The sequence below is a fragment of the Cavia porcellus genome, unplaced genomic scaffold (genome assembly GCF_034190915.1).
Source record: "Cavia porcellus strain 051 isolate PalLab524CR breed Dunkin Hartley unplaced genomic scaffold, mCavPor4.1 scaffold_33, whole genome shotgun sequence".
Lineage (NCBI taxonomy): Eukaryota > Metazoa > Chordata > Mammalia > Rodentia > Caviidae > Cavia > Cavia porcellus.
The window spans coordinates 23,503,384-23,526,562 of record NW_026947516.1 but is presented as its reverse complement, the minus strand read 5'-3'; the positions used below and the strand labels follow the sequence as shown (position 1 = coordinate 23,526,562).

At 39.1% G+C, this 23,179-nt stretch overlaps 1 protein-coding gene across 2 annotated transcripts in view; it reads right to left on the bottom strand.

The window, feature by feature from the left end:
- Sms (spermine synthase) overlaps positions 1 to 23,179 on the bottom strand; it is a 48,181-nt gene that overhangs the window by 2,304 nt on the left and 22,698 nt on the right. For both annotated transcript variants that reach the window (XM_063243057.1, XM_023563629.2), the window contains exons 2-9: positions 22,214 to 22,334; positions 18,883 to 18,976; positions 18,284 to 18,348; positions 12,046 to 12,221; positions 10,911 to 11,065; positions 10,267 to 10,356; positions 5,420 to 5,534; positions 4,445 to 4,524 (exon numbers count right to left, since the gene is read on the bottom strand). In XM_063243057.1, the coding sequence (XP_063099127.1) occupies positions 4,445 to 4,524; positions 5,420 to 5,534; positions 10,267 to 10,356; positions 10,911 to 11,065; positions 12,046 to 12,221; positions 18,284 to 18,348; positions 18,883 to 18,976; positions 22,214 to 22,334 (896 nt within the window). The remainder of the gene's footprint in view (positions 1 to 4,444; positions 4,525 to 5,419; positions 5,535 to 10,266; positions 10,357 to 10,910; positions 11,066 to 12,045; positions 12,222 to 18,283; positions 18,349 to 18,882; positions 18,977 to 22,213; positions 22,335 to 23,179) is intronic.

The window sequence follows — 23,179 nt, the reverse complement described above, 5'->3', positions numbered from 1 at the left end:
TGAAACTTGCAGCATTCAAAAGACTACCAAACCCATGTGTTGATATCACTCTTTCTCAAGAACTCTACAATGCATTTTTCTCAAAATAGCCAAGTACAATGCAAAGTGAGAATTATTTACAAATAAAGGCAATCTATGATGTAAGAACATCTGAGAATGACATTCCCAAACCAGCAGGCAGTCAGCCCTAGATGAGAGATTAAATATCTTCCAAGCGCTGGCTTTGATGGTTTTAACCTAGCACATTTGCTCAGCATCACGTCATCCTTGAGAGCCAGCCTGTTTAATAACCCATCATCTAGGGTCCTGCAGTGAGGTATGACCAAAATGCCCTTCACTAGCATATAATTTGGTTTCAACATCAAGTTCACCATGAGATCACATAAACACCATATGTATAATTTACGACTCATAAATAGAAAACGTTGCCTGGTTGTTTTTAGAATGCATCAACACTGGGGAAGCTATACAGTGGAAATGCCACCAAGGTGAACAGCTGAACAGTTTTTCCTGCCATTTTAAACTGACACCACACACTGAAGACAGAACATGGAAGGAAGGAGTTCCTTACAGAGAATGTGGTAAGGAAATAGGAAAGTTTCAATTTGCTCTTTCCCAACATTGTCAAGAAGCAGTTTTTAAAAAGAAAAGAAACTCCACAAATAGACTTAGCCCAAAAAAGTAACAGCATACATTTCACTTTCCTGTCTACTTAAATAGAACATTTTTTTCTTTAAAAAAAAAATATATGGGAGATGCAGAAAACAAAATCTGGCTGGGGGTGGTAGTACAAGCCTATAATCCCAGCACTTGGGAGGCTGAGGCAGGACGATTGTTGAGTTTGAGGCCAGCTAGGGCTACATAGTGAGATCAAGGCCAAACAGAACTACTTTGTTTTTGATGTCTCAAAAACATCTAATAGCAAAGAATTAGTCACTCATTAAGGACAAAAGGGAAGAGATGTGACAAGGGGAGAAAACACAAGTAGGAGTTAAACCACAATTCAACAGCTTCAGTTCTAGACAGTTCTCCTTTCCCCAAATCAGATATAAATGATACTTGCTTTTCTATTTTATAGATTTCTGTATCATTTGCATATTGTAAACTTAGCATATATTATTTCTGTAACGTAAAAAGGTAGGTACAGAATACATCTATAACAACACTTTTTTATCAAGTTCAAAAACAAGCCTAACTAAATCATACAAGAAATCATATCTACGTGAATCACCTATAAAGAAAATATAGGGATTTTTAAAATGACACTAAAAATGGGGCATTTCAAGAAGGTAGCACATATTGAAGACTACAAATGTGTCAAGTGTACTGACAACATACAGTTGAAGTGATGCAGGAGTGAGTGGTCAGAAGTTTACTATACGTTTGCATTGTAACTTACATCCATGCTACACATAAATTTTTGTATGCATTAAATAAGATATAAGGGAGAGAGATATGGGTGCTTAATTCTGAGGACCTGTCTCCTACATCAGAAAAGCAACCCACCCCCAATGTGAGTTCTACTGGCCCACTTGGGCCAGCTCAATTCCTACAAATCCTACAACACATTCCTCAGCTTCATGACATACTGACAAGGCTGCATTCAAGCAGGCACAGTGATACCACTAACAGTACAAACTCTTCACTACGATATGAGCAGTTTGGGGCAGGAATACTTGGCTTTTATAAATTACCATGCAAGATTTTCATTCTATCTTTAACCTTATTTCAATTATGAGCTACACTCTCCTGCAAGGAGAGGTGAGCATGGCAAGAATCAAGGGTGTCTTTCAAGCATGTTACTTGGTAGATCAAATCAAACAAAACCGAATCAAGGGAGAAAGTTGTAGTTCAGTGACAGAGCACTTACTTGACATTGTGCAAGGTCCTGGGTTCAATCTCAGTACCAAAAAAGAATAAAAAAAAAAACCCACACTATGGTGACTGTACCAATATACCCCAGGTAGACCACCCTGCTTCTTGACTGGAGTACAGCTTCTGAAAAGCTTATACCTCTCAGTCCCTATGAATCTCACTGTGAGATGCATTTGACCAAAGTATGCATATATTATGTCTGTAATGTAAAAATACAGAATACATCTATAGTCACACCTTTTTATCAAGTTCAAAAGCAAGCAGATATTACAGAACTGTATTCCCCACAGTAATGAATGTACGGACAGAAAATATGCCGTAACATACACCTTTTGGATAATTCTTGGGAAACAGTATGATCCTAAGCATTTAATACTTGTGACTTTTGGTAAGTCAGTTAACAAATACAAGTTAAATGGGTCACTGATATTTACAAATGGACTATGGTAATGTTCTAAGCAAGCATTCCTGTTTTGTTTTCCATTCAAAGATACTAGAGGCAGTCTACTAGACAAATATTCAAAACAAAGCAAACAATTCACTTTCTAATGCCACTATTTTGTCTCCTACAATCAATTGAAGCTCCTCTGTTTTTATTCGTCTGATTTGTTTTTTTTTTAAACAACATATCACTATGCTGTCCAAGCTTACCTGGAACTAGTGATTCTCCTGCCTCAGCTTCCCAAGTAGCAAGGATTACAGGCGTATACCATTGTACCCAGCTTCCTTTCAGTCTCTTTTTAATTAAAGAGCCCAGAGCCTCATATCCTACCTCAACTTAACCTGCATGTGATTTCCTATTTGCAGAACTATGAAAGAAAAAAAAAATGCTACAGGTGTGCTCTGCTTAAGAAATACCCATTGACAAAAAAGTCCAGTTTGCTGAATCCAAACTGGTTATGGTTGTGGTTATAGTAAGAAGCTTTTGTTTGAGCATGATTTAGTGAAGATGTCTTATAAAACAGGGCCAGCTAACGCCATCTGCAAAGAGCCAGACAGAAAATACTTGAAGCTGTGCAAATTGTACAGCCTCTCTCACAACTAATTTTCCTCACTGTCATTGACAGTGTGATAAACAGGCATGGTTGTGTGCCATGAAAAGTACAAAAAAAGTAGGAGGCAAGATCTGAACCATAGTTTACAGACCTGCTATAAATTGAAAGATGTTTAGAATGTGTCTAAAAGATCATTTCTACATATCAAGGGGAAAATACCATGCTTAGACAGTTATTTACTCTCCTGGAAGCTTTAAAAGCCTTTCAACAAGTGCAAAGTCCATGATGAATCACTATATGGCTGCAGCTCTTGAATACAGTGAGAAGAAGAGGGTAGGCTAGATCCTAGGTCAAAATGTACAGAAGCTGCTAATTCATTTTCAGTATTATTCATCACAGATCCCATGAAATATATACTGTAGGATAAGGTTTACTGGCAAGCATCTCCTCGGGATAATGAAGACCTCACCTGTTCGTGATATTGAAATGTACTAGTGTTTTGCTACTTTAAAAAGTACTAAATTACAGTAGTAGATAGGAGTAAGAAGTTCTAGTGTGCGACTGAACAGCAGAGTGACTACGGAGAAAAACTATCAACTGTACATTTTTTTTAAAAACCACAAGAAAACATTCGGAATGTTTCTACCATAAAGAAATGATACAGGCTTGAAGAGAGACAGGTGCTTACCCTAACCAAGCACTACATTATGTATACATGTATCAAAACACCACATGGTACCCTCAAGAATATGTATGATTTTTATGGTTTTATATAACAGCTAAAATAAAATTTTAATTTTAAAAATTTTCATTGGTACATGTTTGCAGTACACAATGATATCTTCCTTGTGGGCAGTTGGTTCATGTACGTAACGCATCCTAATTCTCTTTCCTCCCCCTTCCCCTCCCTTTCATCCTCTCTTCCTCCATCTCTAGATCATTCTTTCATTTTTCAAAACATCTGTTTCCTATCTTTTATTCTGGTCTTTATTTATATTCATAAGAGAAACTATGTGATATTTACACTTATGTGTCTGATTTATTTCACTTAACATCAATAGTCTCAAGGTGCCCCAGTAAGTATTTTAATAGGTTTTGTGTTTACATGTATTTTTATATACGCATCAAGAAATACATCTTTAAATTTTCTTTGAAAATTAAGAATCCCCTAGAAAGTGAGTAAAACGCAATTTGCTTCCATCTGGTGGCAGTGGCTCATACTACAGGCAAAGCTGTTTATCAAGTATATGTGGCTAAAGGGGCTTTTTTCAATGCAGTCTTCTAGATGAGGGAAGGAGGAAAAAAAAAAAAAACCAATCTGTGTCTCCATCTGGTGGCAGTAGCTCATACTACAACCAGAGGCCAGGTCTGACAAAATTTGGTTCTGCTAAGAACTCATCCATCCATTCCCAAAAGATGAAAGGTCAGAAATTTAGAAACCAACCGCCTGAAAGAATATAATCCAATGATGCTATTCTATCCTTGAAAAAAACTTCCAAGAATATACATTCAAATTTTAAAATACTAAATTTTCATTGATAACTTTAGGGAAAAAAAATTTAATAGTAGCCTACCTGTGTAAAATATTTCCCATCCTGTTTCAGTACTTTCATTGAGAGGTCAAGAATCAGTCTGAGAAACTCCCATGTGGAATCTAGATGTCAAAAATTAAGTTGTACAAATATGGGTTTGCATGCATTGAAAACATCAGTCATCAAATATTCATGCTGGTACTCAACAATATAAAACAAAGAAGCGCAATGAGCTGAGACTTATCCAATATGAAAAGTTTGTTCAGAACAATAATATATAGTCACATACCTGGTATCTCACATGCATGCTACACATAAAACACCAAGGTCAAAATCAAATATGTATCCACTCAACACCATTCTCACACCAATAGATTTGGTACAAAGGGCTAACAGTGTAGCTCAGTGATGAGGCACTTGCCTAGTATGTGCAAGGGACTAGTTTCCATCTCCTTTCCCCTATCCTTAAGAGACAGCGATCTAACACAATTGCGGAGTTTGACCTCTTAAAGAAAACTACTTTAAGAGGGAACGTACCAACACGTCTGGAGAATCTACAGCAGTCATCAGGTTGAGACCCCATTTTGCAAACTAAACAGGTAGTTACATTAACGGAGAAAATATTAACAGAAAGCATACAGCAGCAAAGATTTGGTTCATATGACTTGAGAAGGAGAAGTATTTCTGTCCCAGTTTTAAAAGTCAGCAGTCTGTCCCAGTATAGGTAAAAATCACATAATTTTAACAAATTATCAAACAATTTAATGTCCAAATGATATGATTAGGAGACATTTTACTTAATTTTTTTCCTAGTGGCTGAGTTAATTCACTCATTTAATGATGGAACAGGAATGAAAGTCAAATCCATATCCAGCCACCTCTCCACCATGGGCCTCAGTTTAACTCACTTTATAAAATGACAGAACATAACCAGACCATCTCTAAGATCCTTTCTCTCTCATATGGAGAAAACATTTCCATGAACAATTATCTCAGTTAACACAAAACAGAAACTACCTTCTTCTGGAGACGTGGAGATTGGAACAGCAGTCAAATCATTAATCACATAATCAAACTCTCTTCCTTCTTTGGCGTACCTCTTCAGTACTGGAATACAGTCTTCTATTAGAACCTGCCAAAGAGAATGGGATATGAGTAAGCCAATACATGTGGATGTAGTTAAAACAAGGCTTCCAGGCGAAGAGGAGAAAATGCAAGCTAAAGCTTACATCCACAGCACCTGCCACATGTACAAAGGCCATCCATGTCTAAAACAGTGAAAAATTAAGTGTCCAGTGGATGCCCGAGATGCCTCCTCGTCTCACCTAAACAACTCTACAGATAGAAACTAACTTAAGCAAGGTTACACAGCTTGCCCAAAAGCACTCAATAAGAAATAGGCAAAAAATACACCAAAAGAAGTTCACACTTCTTTCATCCAGACCGCCTTTCCTAACTCTGCTTTCCTCTACTCTCTTCTTCTAAACACTGAATGACTGAATTGTTTGATTTTTACACCTTGAACTACTAATTTATGGTTTTTCAAACAGTCTACGTACTGCTAATAAAGTCATGCCCTAAACACCAGCTTCCACCACAGAAGTCACAAAGGATAGAGTACAGCAATTAAGGGTTGGAACTGTCACACAGATTCTATGTAGTAAATACAGTAGTCCCTCCATATCAGTTTTACTATCCACAGCTTCAGCACACCATGGCCAACCTTAATCTGAACCAATTCTATGGAAAATTCCAGAAGAAAACTTTTAAGTTGTAAATTGTGTTTAGCATAGTGAAGCCTCACCCCACCCATGATATGAATCATCCCTTTGTGTAGTCTCCACCCTGTATACACTACCCATTCATTAGTCACTTAGCAGCTGTCTCAATTATCAGACTGCTGCAGTGTCACAGTGCATATGTTCAGGTAACCCTTGTTGCACTTACCGATGGCCCCGCCCCAAAGCACAAGAATAGTGATGATGGCAATTTTAATACAGTATATTCTTATACCTATCCTACTTTATTAGTGGTAGTTATAGTTACTCTCTTACTGTGCTTAACTTACACCATTATTACAGGCATGGATATGTAGGAAAAGATATGGCATATATGGCCAATGTCTTCATCTGTGTGTCAGTGCATGTGTGGTTTAGTTTTGGGTTTTGACAGCAATTCATACTCCAACCAGAACCCACACAAGCAGTGGTTTCCTTGCATCTTCCCAGCATAGGATATGGTCCCCCTCTGAAATTTTTCCAAGTCCACTGCTAATGCTTTCAAATGAACTTTCTGGGTCACCAATAGGGGTGAGCGTCTTGTGCTATTCTTACAGGTGATTTGGCTTTGCTCTTCTGAGAAGCACCAGTTCATATCCTTTACACTCAATCAATTTTGCTAACTTCAGTTTTAAATTTTAAGTTATAGGAATTCTTTGTATTACTCAGGGATTGGCACCCAATCACGTCTGTTACCTGTACTTTCTCTCATCTGTCTTTTTTACTTGGTAACAACAACAAAACATATTAGCAGTTTGAGTGTCTTGCTTTTAAAAGTATTTCCCAACTCCGAGGGCAAATATTCTAAATTTTCCTAATGTTCTAGTTTTTATATCTCAAACTGAACTGCTGAATTCTTCTTGCTATGGTTTCTAGGTTGCTAACTTTCTCCCCACCAAATGAATAGCCTATTATGGCAGCATTGCTTATTAAATCAACTGGGCGTTCTCCCAAGTAAACTGAAGTGCATCTCAGTCTACAAATTAGCAGTGTACACAGGAATAACACTCAGCCACGTTCAAGTTCCCATGGCATTCCTCTATCTGGTTCTGTGACACACTTCCTATCTGGTTACTGTGCTTTATAGTAAAACTAACAGCCAATGGGACAACTCTCCCTTCACTAGGATTTGGCCATTCTTATTTTTACAAATGAAACTCAGAATCAATTGGGCTAAGTCTTCACCCTCCCTTGTAATTCTGATTGTAATTACTCGTAATTGGAAAAAAGACAATGTCCTATTATTTTTGTGCAAGAAATACAACATGCCTCTCCACATACTGCTTTCGTGTCTAAGGTCTTACTTTGATTCAGATCGGTCTCATAATACCACTCTTGCCAATTCCTAAGTATTCAGCTTAGCCATTGGTTACGACTTTGAATAGGATGCCCTCTGTATCCACCCCTTATTTCCTTTCACATTGTTCAGCATTTAGCATAGATAAAAAATTCAGTACTTACCTATCACTTTATCAGACTATCATAAATCTACCTAATTTTCTAGATGTTACCCAAACTTTCTATCATCAGCAATTTTGTTTTCCACCTTTCTGCCTTAGCATATTAGCTGCTTCAAAACAATATTGAAGACAGGTAATAATCAGTATCTTTATTTTATTCTTAGTTTCAATGGAAATGGCTCTTACCACTTACATTTTGCAACTGTCAGTTAAGTTTGTTACTTTCTATGTTTCAGTGATTCTCTCTATGGTAATGTTATTTCACCTAAAGAATTTTTTTATTAAGAATGACTGCTAAGTATTCTCAAACTCTTTGTCATTTATTGATTTTATTTTACTCCTTATATTATTTATATAAGTATGGTAACATAACGTTCGCATATTTACATGTCTGAACTCACTTCTACTTGGATGTGCTGTAAAATTTAAGTTGCTAGATTTAACTATTTTACTTTGAAATTTTGTGCATATACATGATAAATCTTTAGTTTCTTTCAGTATTCCAGTATTAAGGTTTTACTCATATTATAAAAATAATGAAGATGCTTTAGAACATTTTCTATTTTCTAAACAAATGTTGAGGGTATCTGCTTTTCAAATGATGGAAAGACTTGGAATCTTTTCAGTGGCAGTATGTTAGTGGACAAGGGCTGGTTTGACGTTAAGGAAGGATGTTAAGGTGGGTCTTTCGGTCCCCTGGTCCCCTACACTCAGTCTGGGATGCCTTGAGAGCTTTGGGAAAAATTCTCAGCCAGAGAATAATACTCCAGGCTCCCCCTAGTGGCTGTGCTGTTGTGGGGGCGGTGCATTTGGGCACCAATGCCCTCTAGCCTAGTTTTACATAAAAACAAGGTGTGATTTGTTACTCTGGGTTCCTATAATATAATTCTTCCAATAGCTATTCACTGAGCTCTAACACACACACACACACACACACACACACACACACACACACACACACACACACACAGTACCTTTCTCTTATCTCTCACATCCATCTGGGTCACTACTTGTGTGCCCTGCCTTCATTTCAATTTTTAGGTTGAGAGGTTGCTTTCCAGGCCACCGGTCATTTGTCCTACTTACATCCAGCCTCTACAGTCAACAACTCAACCATACTGATGCTTTGGGCCTGTACTTTCGGTCTTTTCTTAATTCACTTAAGAAACCCACATAAAAAATGCATTGGGGGAGAGAAGCGGGAGTTTTTGTGGTACTCCTCTAAAAAAGGTTACTCTACAACCTTCAATTAATTACCTTTAAGCTCTCTAAGCCTCATCTTCACTTCTATAATAGAAATAATGTCCACTAAGCATAGGTGTGAGAATTAAACAACATGCCTGACTTATTATTTGTAAATAATGTTACCTTTTAGCTCACTATGCAGCAACTCTCTACTCTGAAGAACATTAATACTTCACTCTTCTTATATTTTTCAAATAGTATGAGGCAAGTATATATCTCTCTCCTTCTGGTCCACAAAACAATCGCAACTTCCTTTTAATGTGGGTAGAATTTATATCAACTTTTAGGAAGTTAGCATGCATGTACCATGAAATCAATTTTTTAAAAAAATCTAATTTAGATGCATATACATATGCACATTAAGGAGAAGGTATTAAATAATTTACATGTTAAATTAAAGCTCTCATCTAAATTCTTTATAAATCTGAAGATACACATTTAAGAATTTGTAAAAATGAGTGCCGCGTATCTTGTTCTAAAAAGTCCTACAGATATAGGAACCAAAACTACACATTCAAAAAAGGACAATAAAAAATGAATTCTACATATCATAATAATTGGTCAACTTTTAAGCACAGTAGAATTTAGGAGAGAAATTAACTGCTTGTTAGAAGCAACTGCTCCAATCTCAAACATTTTAGTCAACTATACCAACCAGGGCCGGGGGTTTAGCTCAGCAGCATAAGCATCTGCCTTGCAAGCACACAGTTGTGAGTTCGATCCCCGCTACCAAGAAAAAAGAAAAAAGAAAAGTGGGATAATCACTGTCCTGTGATTCCCCACTGCACCCCTCAACTATACCAAGCAATTAAATATCCAAATTCCAACTGAAAAGATAGACTCAGCTTACTCAGAATAAAGACAAAAGGTGACAGTTGCCAAGTCATAAAGAGGTACATGGTATCTTTTATACAAGAATTAATGTGAGCGAGAATGGAACTCAATGGTACAGTGTGTGAAGCAGGTACATACAGGCCCTAAGTTTGATCCCAGCAGCAAAAAGAAAAAAATAATTAACAGGATTTAATTCAGAGAATCTGGAGCTGGAGGATTCTGTTTTATTATCTGTATACATCTACCTGAAATATAATTATACATTTAACTCACATAACAAGACAGTATCTTCTTAACCAATATGCTAAAAGCTAGGTTAAGAAGCTTCAATTTCAACCAATAACACTGTATCAGAGACAGGCTTGGGGGCATATGCCTGTAATCCTGGCACTCAGGAGGCTGAAGTAAGAGGAACTGTTTTGAGTTCAAGGCTAACCTGATTGTTATAAAGTGAGCTCAAGGATAGCCTGAACTGCATAATGAGACCTGGCTCAAAAAATATGTTATCAGTTGACTTAAAAATGCATTAACAGGAAAAAATAATTACCTGATAGCAGTCTCCTTTGAGATTGTCTAAGACGTCACTACATGTGTTCCGCATGTATTTCTTACACGCATCAATCACCATTTGGTCAATGTCCAAAACATGTTAAGGAGAATCTGTACATATCAAAAGAACTCTGAAAACAGTAACACTTAAGAAAAGTTAAGGCTGAGGGTCCAGCTCAATGGTAGAACACTTGCCTACTATGCACAAGGTTCTGGGTTCAATCCCTAGTACTGGAGAAAAAAAAAAACAGAAAATAGTAAAGTCAAAACAAACAAAAATTTTATAACACAAATTTGTGTATCATAAGTTAATATTAACAAGATAAAATTGTGAATTTAATTTTCACACTAAAGACACAGAAAAAGATTTGAATTTTCTTTTCTTCTTATAAATTGGCATAGGGAAGGCCTAAGCAGCAGACAGCGTATGAAAGCCACCATCTAATCCTCAACTGCATTGTCTTCGCTTTGTTGGTGGTGGCCACATAAAAAAATCTTCCAGTATTAAGCAGAACTGTCTGCTCCAGGTACTCTATGTAACACATTTGTGTTCAGTCCATGAGACTTGAGTTTAAAATACAAAAGGAAGAAAAGAAACAAAACAAGTCCACTAAACTTATTCTCTCATGCAACAAAGGATATCTCTACCATAGTGACCATCTTTGGTTTCAGTTTGACTATTTCACATAAGATTCCTCCATCTCCACCTCCCAGAATCAGTACATCTTTGCCAGTGTAATCTTCTTTGCCACTGCCCATGATGGCCCGGGTATATGCCAAATCACTCTCTGCCAAATCTAGAGAGGAGAAATAGAAATCCAAATGGTGACTTCTCCCAAGTACACAAACCACCTGACCTGACACCCCCAGAAAAGTGCTAAAATGTTAAATCTTCAATCTTTTAAAACTGTCAGTAACACGTAATTAAGGTCAGCACTGGTGCACCTAATGCCTAACACAAATGGCATAAATCACTGCAAATAAAATTTAGCCTTAATAATGGGCTGATATGGATAATTAAAAGCAATAACATCTTCACAAATGACATAATGTGACATTTGCCAGTTGTTCCAAAATAGTAAGACAGCCAGGAGTGGTGATGTACACCTGTAATCCCAGCACTTGAAAGACTGAGGCAGGAGGATCGCTGTGAGTTCAAGGTCAGCCTGAACTGTATAGTGAAGCCCTGTCTCAAAAAGACAAAAAAAGAAACAGAGGAAAAGGACAAGCTGGACTACAGTTTTGGTGAAACAAGACTGGCCAGCAACTGGTTGATAATTATCAATGCGTGATGATGAGTACACGTGAGTTTGCCGTACTGACTCACAATAACCCCCTGACTTATGAACATTTGAATTGCAAACTTTCACAGCTGTAAGATTCACAAGCATACTGTGTAAGACTCACTTGTTTGGATTACAAATGAATTTAACTTACAAATGTTCTTCCAGGTCAGAACTCCTTCTGAAGTCAGGGAGATTTACTGTACACACAGTACTTAGGTTTGAATTTTTCTATGATGAGTGTTTTTTAAATAAGCAATTGTACTTTAAAAAATACAATCTAACTACTCATCACAAGAAAATGCAATGTCAAGACAAAGTTTACAGGAAAACCCAGACCACCCACAAGGTAACGTGCTGTAAGTGCGTATCCTAAAGACAGTAGTGTCAGAGTCAAATTTGGACAAATCTATGATATTGTATTTGTAAGGAAAGTATGATCATCCAACACATTATCACCTTAGAGGCAATCAGAACAGGGGTAGAGTACTTACTAACATCCCCACTGAGGATGAGAATATTTCCAAATTGCTTCGAGTGCAGAATTTTAATGTTTTGATAAGGTGAGTCTTCGTCATATACTACTTCATCTATGTCATACTCAACCAGACGCCCATCAGCTGTAGGCCAGTATCTGTCGATGGCCCCTCCTCGAACTATGGTTGGCAAACTAGAAGACAGAGAAAGAGAAATGAACCTTTCTAGAACACTACCTTACAGGGCAACCAGTCATGAAGAACAAAGCCATATGCTGAAGGCAGGCTCCTTGATAGCACAAATTGAACCTAAGTTTTGGGCATTTACTTTATGCAATCATTACAATTACCACATGTCAACTAATGTATATCAGAGTTTATGTTTTTCAAAACCTTTGAATCCAGGTATGTTGGCATACTCCTGTAATCCCAGCACTAAAGAGGCTGAGGCAGGAGGGTTAGGGTTAGAAAGTTCAAGGCTAGCCTAGGCAACAAAGTGAGTTCAAGGCCAGCCTGAACTGCATACCAAAACCTTGTCTCAAAATGACAAGAAAAAAAAAAAAACATTAAAGCCTTTCTAGCATGCTTTAAATAGTCTTTTATAAAAGGTTAACTGTAGACATGACATTTCACCCTTAGCACTTTAGAAGCTATTTATCATTTAAGACTGCCTGCATAATTCTGTTACCACAGTCACAAAAGACCATGTGGATGCAACCCCATTACAGTGGACCCTTGAGTTACAACTGGCCTGACACATGAACAACTTAGCTTATGACTGGAATTTTACTTTTAACTTACAACCAGTCTTGAGTTATGACCTGAATGCTGGCCACTTGTCCTTCCAGATCATCTCAGATACAGATGTAACCCTTAAAGAGTTTTGAAAAGAACACTGCAATATCCTTTCCTGTATGGGGTTCATTGAGATATCCTGGGCCAATGTCTAAGGCCACTGACATACAGGACACTGTCTCTGTATATAGGAGAGAGACTTAGAAGGCTGTGGAGAGGAGCGCGAGCCTTCAGTTGACAACTTGAGTTACAAACAGACCTCAGGAATGAATTAAATTTGTAAATCAAAGGTCCAGTGTATTTATTACAGAACCCATCTTCACTGTCCCTAACTGTCTAAGTTATGTTCTTTACAGCCGTTCTGCTTTTGAATAAAGTTTGATACACTGTATTTTACTAGATTTTTCTTTACTCATCTTACTTAGAATATTGTTTGATTTATTCTGGTATGTTTCATGGTATCTCCGAAAAGTCTAGAACAGGAATTGTGCAGAAAAAGCCCAAGTTGATTTAACCAATTTGTTCATGGTTCAGTTTGACACACACTACACAAATGTCTCATCAAGAGCATAAAAGGTGTCCCTATGCTGTTACTGGTGAAACAGGGTGTGATCATCTTGCTAAAGTGGTATTAGCTGGATCTCTCCCTTTGCATTTACAAAGGTCCCTTCCCATCTTTTGAAGTTACTAAGCAGGATGTGGTGGCCCTCAGTGAAACCTGAAACCTGATGACAGTGGTGATCCTACAATAAATCTTTACAGTGACTGTGACATCTAAAAAACTTTTGTGTTTGTGTTGGGTGGTGCTGGGGATTGAACTCAGGGCCATGCACATGCTAGGCAAGTGCTCTACCACTGAGCTACATCCCTGGCCCATCAAGAAGATTCTTGCTTAAAACAATTATTACTGGAATAGCTGAAAAAATGATTGATTTTCTCACTCCATGCTTTCGTAAATACAGTATTCCTTTTTGATAGGGTGACTATACTAGAAATTACCAGCAGAGGACACTAAGTGACAGGAAAAAAATAAGACCTATAAAGAGGCTTGGAGAATCTACCCGAAACACAAAAAAATTGAGAATACATTGCACACATAACAGGAGCAGCATGCGAGCTTGTGTTCTCAGGCACAGCAGTGTTTAGCAGTAAATCAGCATGACGTCAGGGTGACGTCCAGTCACAGACACCCATATGGGTGGAATACACTGCCTCCACCTTACTGACAAGGCTCTTTCCACTCCCTTCGCATCTGCTTCCAAGAATACAGCCTGAACCTGTTATGAGTTAACGAGGCTTTCTTCAAGAAAATATTAACATCTACAATGAGCACTAGACAACGCAAATTGCCATGAATATACCCTCACTGAACAACTTTCAAGCCCTCAGTGAACAACTTCTTTCTGGTGAACAAATTCAGCTTTCGGCATGGTAGGCAAACAAGAGGTTTTTCTAGGGGCTGGGAATTTAGCTCAGTGGCGTAAGCACCTGCCTTGCAAGCAGGCGGTCGTGAGTTCGATCCCTGGTACCGATAAAAAAATGAAAAAGACAAAAAAAAAAAAAAAAAAAAAAAGAGGTTTGGTTTTTCTGGTAAAAGGTGAAGCCCCAGTCAAGACAGCCCCAGACATCTGGTACACAGGACTGGAAAGGAGCCTCCTCCAGTCTTCATGGGGAGTACAGAGGTGTGAGGTGGGGAAATGAGCCACCACAAAGGTGACAAATACAAAGTCATCTCTTTCAGGGGAGGAAGCCTACCATGTGGTAGACAATCTGCAGCTACAGGCAACAGGCACACGTCCACTGAAAATAAACTCTGTATTCTCAGTTGTGTCACTAGTGCCAGGGTGAAGCTGAAGAGCTCTCTTCTCCACCTCAACACATAGTTTTGAAGACTGATAAGGAATCTACTAGAATGTGGAAGTCATTTTCTTATAAACCCAGCTTAATGAGTACTTCCTGCAATGGGCTACCACGCGATGCTGCAGAGCCCACGAAACTCTTCAAACTTCACTGCTCAAAGTTAGAAACGGATTGCAGAGAACCAGGTGGAATGTGTCCACCTATACAGACACACTGTAAATTCCAGAAATTCCCTAACAAATGAAACTGGGCTGGGGGGTGTAGCTCAGTAATAGAGTACTTACCTAGCATGCTTGGGCGCTGGGCTCCATCCCCAGCAAGGTGAGTGTTTATGGGGGGTGGGGAATAGGGTGCAAGAAACTTATTTGAGTTTTGTTTTTGTTCCTTTTCATTTGAAAGTAGAATGGAGCAAGTAAGTGTTAGATAAATCCTATAGCTTCTTAGTCCAGAATTCAGATTTAATTCAACAAAGGGGAACAGTAATTTGAGATGTTACTGAGTTATCTGTTAATGATTGCATTTCTAACAATGTCATTTCCCAAACAGGAAAACAAAGTCTTTGTCTTGTTTGGGGCCGGTAACAATGGGCATACATGAGGAGGTACTCCCAAGCTCTCATTCTTTCATCCTATTTTATGAAAAGATATGAAAACTGTGGCAAGCAAAAACAAGTTCTGTATTTTGAAATGTAGCTTGATTCTAGTCTCAGAAAACTCTTACACCAAAATATAAAAAGAACCAGGCTTCTCATGATGCTGAAGGCCAGAAATATATTCTAGCTTCTCGCACCTAAAGCAAGCAATCCTGAGAAAAATCAGAGTGGGCCAACTCAGTTCCCCACACAGTGGGAACCTGCTAACTCAAACGGCTGCAGATGAAGAAAACTGTGAGCAGGAAAGATGAAGTGTGCAGGAAGTGGTGTGCGTGTGGAGGTATCTTTTAAGAATGGGGGACAGGGACATTTTGGCTGCTCTAGGATCTTTTCACTGATTTAAGAATCACAGAACACTAGTTCTAAAAAGAGGTAACAGAGCAGAAAAAAAGGAGGAAAGAGACATTTTTGTGGTTGCCTAAAAGCAAGAGTGAAGCTCAACTGAGCCAGGCTAGAGACTCCAGTGTCCTTGTCCCCACCACTGCCACTCTTTCCTGGCTTGGTTTGCAGAAGTCACAGCCATGACCTCGATTCAGGTGGCTGCTGCATTCCCAGGCCCTACCAGGCCCAGTCCCCACTCTGAGTGCTAAAGCCCAGACAGAGGGGTACCTGCTCACTTCACCATAGATGAAGCCCCCTTGTCTAGAGGCGTTTGTGTGTAGAGTCCCCAGTTTCAGATATTGTCACGAAGTGTGGAAGAGAGTTCCCACCTGGGACCCCCATGTGCACAGGCCTCTAAGTGCCACTGAATAGGCAAGCATTGGGGAAGTCGGTGATGTCTGTCTGCAGGGAACACAAAGTACAGTGGAGAGTCTCTGCTGGAATAGCAAGCCAAGTAGTAGTTGACAGCCATTGAAGATGGTACAATGAACATGGATTAGTTATGAAATTAGCCTGTCCACTGTTATAAGTTTAAAGTTGGGGTGGAGGAGAAGAGGAGTAGGGAACGAAGACAGGGATATCAATGAGGAGGCCACTGCAGAAGACATCTGATGAAATACACTCATACCCTGGTACTTACCTGCCTTTAATTCCTCAAGTTGGACAGAGGACATATTCTGACATGAAACTTTTGTTCCCACATTCATCATTGGTTTGGTACTCAATGAATAAGCTAGAACTTGCTGGTATCAATTGCCTCATGACTGGCTACTCTTTCCAATCAAAACAATTTTGGTTTGATACTCACAACACCTCCTGGAACCAATTAATAATAAGGAAAAAAGCATCGCTGTATTTTCTCATTTAGTTAATCTGTAAGAAATTCCTGGTTGTTTTCATATTCACAATTCTAAGGGCTGGAATGTAGCTCATTAGTAGAGTACTAGCCTAATGTGCATGAGGCCCATGGTTCCATCCTTACCACTACACACACACACCAAAAAACAAAACAAAACAAAAAAAAAAAACAAAAACGGGGAAGGTTAAGAGACATGGCTAAGGATGCCCTAACTGAGCTTAGGTCAGGTATTTAAAAAACCTGTGCACTCATATTTCAGTAAGTGGACAAATTTTGCACCTATTCTGTTCTTTTAACTTAGTTTCCTGCTTCCCTTTCCAACTACAGAAGGTTAAATAATTACCTGTTATCTTACATCTGCCCCAGGGCTTTCTGATGGGCTGATCAAACTCAGTAGTGAGTCATTAAGTGCTTAATCATCATAGTTCTTGCCAAAAAGGATTCCCTTATGGAAACTGCTATGAAGCAGAGAAACCAGTATTCTGATTTCTGGTTGTGATTGTTTCCATCAGTGACAGATTGATCTTGGCAAAACCCTTCTTTCCTATCTCCTCATCTATAAGCCAAACTTATGAGCAAGTGACAGGCCTCCTGGTGCCTTGTAGCCTTATAAGAAGCCACCAAGGCAGGGCAAGGGCAACTTAATGTGAATGAGACACTGTGTACCCAAAGAACTTAAATCCCATGACCTACTAGATCCTATCCCTTTTAATAAATATCTAAACTGCTATGCCCATCAAAGTTCTTTAGACTTGGCACCACCAGCAGACACTTTAGAGCTACCTAATATAAGTGTTCTGTATCTGTGCTATGTACAATATGGTAACCACTAGCTCCTGACATGAGGCTAATGTAACTCAGGAAATGAATTATTTCTTCATTTTTAACTTTAAATCAAACCAGGCAGTGCTATGGATACAGATCAGAGAGAGAGCCTGTACCTACTATGTAGAAGACCCTGGGTTCAATCCCCAAGTGAACAACAAATGGCCACCTGTGGTTAGCTACTCCCAAGGGACAGGGAAAAGCTTGTTTTTTATTACCATTGGAAAATAATTGGAGGCAACACTGCCATTCTGATTATTTTACCACTAAACAAATATAAAAGGACATTCAAGAGTGGACTTACCGCTTCACCCGCCCAATACTGGCTTGACTCAATTCTTTCATTCTCTCTTCTACTTTGTTCAAAAGCTATAATTAAAATTAACCTATAGAAGCTAATGACGGGTGATCACTCGATTCTCACTACCTCTGGAAGTTTTCTATCTTGAAGGCTTTGAGGCAACATTTTTTTTTACCCTTCACCACATCAGAAGTATCTGTAAACTGCTTAATTCTACTCTGGAGCCCAGAACCCTGAGCAGAGAGAAACGTGTCCTTTTGTCTTTTGGAGAGAAGAGGGTTACAGCTCCCCACTGATGTAGGGCAGCCCCACCTGCGTTTCTGACTGGCGTACTTCCAGCTCACTGGAATTACCCCACATTGCTTTTCAGCATCATTGTGTCCAGTCCCCTACCTGTTTTTGTTCATACACTGTGTCTTATGTTTCAGTGTGAGGGACCCAGGGGCTCAATTCAGTGTTGCCAGAGGCAGGCACTGACTTTGATCTTTTCCACATCTTAAAATAGGCACTTTGGAGGCAACACTGCCATTCTGATTATTTTACCACTAAACAAATATAAAAGGACATTCAAGAGTGGACTTACCGCTTCACCCGCCCAATACTGGCTTGACTCAATTCTTTCATTCTCTCTTCTACTTTGTTCAAAAGCTATAATTAAAAGAAAAGAAATCAATGGGCTTATATAAAACAGCTAAATTCCAGAGCTCAAGCCTGAGACTAGGTTCACAGAGCTGCTGTGACATCAACCCATGACCTGGCCCCTCCCATCCCTACAGTGGTCTCCAGGTTTGGCCCAATTCTACCAATTGACTCTCACAGGGCTGACCGAACCTTAGTCTGAGTTACCAACAAAACAACTGGGAAGCAGAAACCTAAAGCATATTGAAGGTATAAAGTCCTGGTTGAAGGTTCTATACTCCTCCAACAGAAAGCAAAATCATCAGCATACTTGGAAAGTTAAAAGGGAAAGCTAACAGCCGGGTTCCCAAAACCAGCTAAGGAACAATGATTTTCTCTTCTAAAACTACTTATCTAAGGGAGGGAAGTTTAAAATCAAGTTAAATCAGCAATTAAAATAAAAATTCTACATCATTAAACTAAATAGATTTTATGACCCTTAAGTGAAAGTAAAATTTTGCTTAAATAAATGAACAAATAAGAGATAAATAGTGAAAAACCAACGTTATCAATTTCTTCTTTGCCCTGGGAGTCACTGTCGTAGCTTTGCAGATCGAATAACACCAATCCATGTGGATAAATTCTCAAATTGGCAAAGCTACAAAAGAAATGATAATTTTAAGGTTAGAAATTGTATCATGACACACCAAAGGAAAAAGAGGGTGCCTCAATTCTACGAAAGAGACATTATGGTAGCTACTGTTAATATCGGGTTGTCTTGTGGTGAATACTATGTTGCTTATATTGCTCTGTTCTGATCTGCTTTGTTGTGTCCTCTTTTGTCTTAATCTCTTTAAAATAAAAAAAAAAAAAAAACTAAAAAAGACTACTGTGTTCTTACCCCTGCATTACACAGCTAACCCTGGCTTTCTTTTCAGGGCCTCTCCTTGAAGTTACCAGTCACTTATGGAGGCTTTATTTAGAAAGTGGCACCAAACACCACCAGACCTGCATTGTCTAGGCTAAGAATGGTTGTACATTTTAAGAGTTGTTTAAGAAAAAAGATATGGGACAACACCCTTATGTAGTTTCTTATAGCAAGTTTTCTGGCCCCTAATTTGGTGGATCTGACCAGTCCTTTTTAAATAACATAGATGAGTATATCACATATAATAAAACATCCCTTGAAGACAGCTAAAGTGAGTGTTCTGTTTCAGGATAACAAAAATGATCTAAATTTGATTGTATTTATGGTTGTATAACTGTCATTGTGCTAAAAGCTACTGAATCTTACACTGTTAAGTTTGTAAATTAGGTGGTATGCAAACTTTAGTTCAAAAAAAGCTGTTATTTTAAAATAAAAACGATGTGCATTGAAAGTTTGTGTTGATTACACATGTATACTTGTATCAAATATACACAGATGTGTATTTTGCCAGAGTTATAAAATTAATTACTTTATGTAAGCTGTCAAGAAGCATTTGAAAAATATTAAATTAGAAGATGAATTCTGTTGAGAGAATATTGGTAGTATGCATGGATTAAAAAACAAAATTAATTTTCACCTTCAAACCTTAAATGGCCTCAAAATTAAGTTCAGGCCCAGACACAAGCTGTCTACATCTGAAAGAGTGGATCATCCTTCCTTCCCCCTCCTGCAGCAGCACAAAGGATGGGAAGAGTGGCAGTGAGAGACAAATATGGAAAACATTTTTTTTAAACTAAGCATGTTCATTTTTGTATTTATTCTGCTTTCAGAAGCAATTTCCAAACAGCTCTCATCACTCAAAAATTCCCTTCTGGGAATTTTTTCCCAAATCCACTATAGCAGAAATTCTAAGTCCTCTATACGAATGGAATCGATGTACTTGGTAGGAACTTAAAGTAGTGCGATAGGCAGCGCTCAGCTGAAAAGGCCTGTAGGAGATGGCATGAGAGAACTTTTTACCCAGGAAAAAAGAGGAACCCACAAAGGTGGCAGACTGCCCATTTTCTGGGCCACCCCACCCCTCACAAAGGATGACCCACAATAAAAACCGTGAGACGGGAGCAAGAAAGGGGCTGGAGGACAGCTGAAGCCCCTCTGCTTCTAGGATACACCCTGTTAAATGGGCCACATCATGGAGGACAGGGAAAAGCTTGGTTGTGGCCCTGTCTTTGGGTCACCGATAAGGAAGAAATACTTGCTGGAGGGCTGGGGATTTAGCTCAGTGGCATAAGCGCCTGCCTTGCAAGCAGGCAGTCGTGAGTTCGATCCCCGGTACCGATAAAAAGGAAAAAGACAAAAAAAAAAAAAAAAAAAAAATTAAAAAAAAAAAAAAAAAAAAGAAATACTTGCTGGGGATTTAGCTCAGTGGCATAAGCACCTGCCTGGCAAATGCAAGGTTATGAGTTGAATCCCCAGTCCAAAAAAAAAAAAAAAAAAGGAAGAAATACTCTTACAACTGAGGAATCTGCTGACCACATATAGGAAAGTTGGTCACATAGTTACACTCCAGATCTGGGCTTGGTATGTCTTCACAAAACATTAGACACAGAACTCAAATTAGTGCCACAAAGGTGGGTCATGGAGATTTAAAGAAAAACAGACTTGGTGAGAGGACTCAAAAAGCAAGTTTCCTCCTCATACTATTTTGTCTTCTGGACCTCTCAAAGATAATGGGGGTGGTTACTCTTCCTTTTAATAGAAGAAAAAGTGGGATATGAAGGGAGCCATGTGGCACAGCTGGCTGTGTAAAAGGGGTCTGCTAGGGTTGCTATAACTGGCTGTGACATTGCAGTGACTATAAACCGAGCAGCCCAAACTGAGCCATGAAACAAGGGGGAAAGTAACTTCACTTGTTTGCCTCTGGAGCAGCAATCAGAATTGGTCCTGGGTAACACTGAAGCCACTTCAATCACTATAGCCTTTGTGCTTGTGCCAACTTCCCAGTCTTGCCTTCCTCCGGGGCCCCTCGCCCTGCCCCATCTCCCAAAGGCAACACACTGATGTGAGAACTCCCCAGATCACCTTCTCAAGCTTGCTGCTTGATTAAACTGCCAGGATGTAAGCCTAGTCTTTAATTCAGGTTCTCTTTCCCACTCTCCAGAACACATTTACTTCAACTACATGCTGACTATACAAAGTCTAAAAGACTTAACTCTAGGACCATCTCAACTCTCTGTTCAGCCATTTGTAGATGTTATCACCCTACATGTTTCCACAGTCGGTATTAATAGATAGTCTCTCCTAACCAGTAGCATCAGGACCTGAGGGCTTGCTAGAAATGCAATCAGAGGTCATCATCCCAAATCCACTATAGCAGAAAGTCTTGGGGGAAGCAGCTCAGGAACCTACTTAATAACTTGGATTATTGCCTGCCATTTCATACTGCCTATGCAGCTGGGGGTTCTTAATTCAAGTCACATAATAGAAATGCTGGGGCTTTACAAAAACACAGGTGGTTGGGCCAGGGATACAGCTCAACAGTACACTGCCTGCCTAGCAAGCAGTCCTGAACTCAACAAGGTCCTGAGTTTGATTCCAGGTATAAAAAAACAAACAAACAAAAAAGCTGGAGATTTAGCTGAGCCCTGCCTAGCAAGTGTAAGGTCATGAGTTCGAACCCTGGTATAAAAATAAAAGATAAAAAAAAAAAAAAAAAAAAAAAAAAACGGCATCCAGGCCCGATGATCTCACAACCTCTAGAGGGAAATGTCAGGCAGGGGTATTATGTGAAAGCTCTGTCCAGGAGATTCTAATGTACATCCAGCTAGGATCGAGAAGCACTGAACTCCACTATCCCTGAGATGTCAAAGAATCAAATACCTGGACATCATTCCCGGCTACTAGTTTGCCCCCATCTCTGCTCTTTCTTGAGACCAGTTCTGAAGAGGAAGCATCAAAACACCTCACCTGCCATTTTTGTTTGTGTACGTTGCTAGGTAGCCATGGTCCTGCCAGGTATGTACTGACTCCGCCATGCCCTGTTCCTGGAAAATGGACTGTAGACCTTTTAGAATGGTCTCACCATCAGCTGCAAAGCAGAGAGAAAAAGGTAAGATAAAAAGAAACATTCAGATTGAAAGCTAATGAGACATAGTGTCGGAATCTTACAAAAAAAAAACCTGGACAAAGACTTGCCAGCATCACTTCCCCTCTCTATCATGAGCTACAAGTATTTTCCTGTCTGCAAGGAAAGGCAATACAGAATATCTGGTTACCCACTAAGAACACAAAAAATGACCAAAAACAACTGCGCCAAAGAGAAGTACACAGAGATAGCCTAAGTAAAGATAGCATAACACAATATGTATTCAGTTTAACCAGAAACCAAAGAAAGTCAAGTAAGACTCCTCTCCAGGTTCAATAATTAATGAAGATACACAGTCCTAAAAGGGGTGGTCACTAACTGTGGACAGTTATGACAAATGATTTGAAATATTTTTACTTGGCAGGTGTTTTACAAAACAGATGCACTGCTTATGTAAGTGGAAAAAAGAGATTAAACAGGTACACTCAGTAACAGTGCTAAATGTGAAACAGAACAACTCTATATGGAACTATCTGATTGAGTTATGGATATTCCATCCTTCCCACCCTGCCCCAATCTCATATCCTGCCCCGCTAAGTAGAGTAGTGTTCCCTAGTAAAACACATGAACTTCTAAGAGGGTCAGTTTGGAAGTTACGATCCTCAAAAACATCCAATATAACAATCTTTAAAAGGCAGGCAAAATACAATTTGTTCTAGAGTTACAATAGCAAAGCAGTCACTTCCTGACAGCAGTCAAAGGAAGGACCTGGATGCAACAAGAGGAACTGCTCTCTACTGTCCCCCACCCAGCCTCTGCAGGCTAGCTCCCCTCATGATGCAGCCTGG